General features: G+C 34.9%; 1 protein-coding gene across 1 annotated transcript; it reads right to left on the reverse strand.

The window, feature by feature from the left end:
* Positions 1-212: 212 nt before the first annotated feature.
* On the reverse strand, positions 213-737 carry N7503_001203 (uncharacterized protein; the record flags this gene model as incomplete). Its single annotated transcript, XM_057060764.1, has 2 exons — positions 213-576; positions 727-737. The coding sequence occupies 2 exons, from the start codon at positions 735-737 to the stop codon at positions 213-215; spliced, it is 375 nt and encodes a 124-aa protein (XP_056927687.1).
* Positions 738-1,357: the final 620 nt, after the last annotated feature.

The following is a 1,357-nucleotide window of genomic DNA, read 5'->3' on the forward strand; positions in this document are numbered from 1 at the left end:
AAAGATAAATAGCGTTATAACACGCGCCATAAGTCTTATTACTCTTTAGTTTTATTCTATATAAGTACTTTAGTTCTATTCTCTCTATATTTACCTTCCCTAAGACAAGTATCCTTTTAATCACAATAGTAGGAGATTCTAAAGAAATCCCAATCAATCTAGTAATTCTTATAGTAGAAGCTACTCTTAGAGCAGGTCTTCGTAAGACTACTTTATAGAGAAGTCGGGTTTCCCCAAGAAGAGGTCGTAGAGCTGCTTTTAGGGGTGATGGTATAGGAGACGGAGATAACCAAGGTAGCGATAATACTACCAGTGCCACTAGTGCCGCTAGTATAGTAGGTAGAGGCGATCAAGGTAGTCCCAATACTACTAGCACCGCTAGCACCACCAGTGCCGCTAATATAGGAGGTGGAGGCGATCAAGGTGGTCCTAATACTACTAGCACCGCTAGTGTCACTAGTATCGCTAGTATAGGAGGCGGAGGTAATCAAGGCGGAGATAGTAGTAATAGTGGCCTTAGTCAAGGTCGAGGTCGACGCCTTAGAGAAGGACCTGAAAAGGGCCTTAGAGGGGGACCTAGAAAAGGAAAAGGCCGTGCTACTAAGGTTAGTAATAAAGGAGGGATTCAAAAAGTTACTAAGGTTAGTAATAGAGGAGGGATTCGAAAGGTTACCCATCAAAGAGTGAAGCCAAAGCCAACCTTAAGTAAATTATAGGAGGGTATACCAAAGGGGCATAGACCTAAAAAATAGATATAAGTACTATATATTAATTTATACTACTAAGGATAACTAGATATCTTTAGATATTACTTAGGATCGCTAGTTATTACTAGTAATCCAAAGGCACTACTTAGTATTACTAGTGATTACTAGTAATACTAAGTAAAATAAGAAGTTACTAATAAATATCTACCTAGTAACGCCCTAAAATTATGTAACTATACTACTCCTACCTATCCTATAACTTAATGGCTAACTAAGGGGGCATAAATAGTAAGATATAACACACTAAATAATCTTTTAATATTAACTAAAAGATCTATAGGAAATACCAAAATATACTTATCGATACCCCTTCTATCGGTATTCAGTCCACTATAGGAATACTATGGGTCTAAAAGGTGCTATTATATAGAAGTATATTAAGAAGATATATATAGTATAATATACTCTACACTTTAAAGGAAGGTTATAATATAACTAACTAGTATTATAGGAAAAGGATAGATATTAGTATAGTACGATTAGAGTTATAAAAGGAAAAATAGGTATTAGAAGATATATATTATCCCTAGATAATAGGTCTTTCTATATTAATAACATTACTACTTTAGTGATACTAATAATATCCATAA

This window comes from Penicillium pulvis, assembly GCF_028828015.1.
Source record: "Penicillium pulvis strain IBT 33274 chromosome Unknown contig_10_segment0_segment0, whole genome shotgun sequence".
In the NCBI taxonomy this organism is placed as follows: domain Eukaryota; kingdom Fungi; phylum Ascomycota; class Eurotiomycetes; order Eurotiales; family Aspergillaceae; genus Penicillium; species Penicillium pulvis.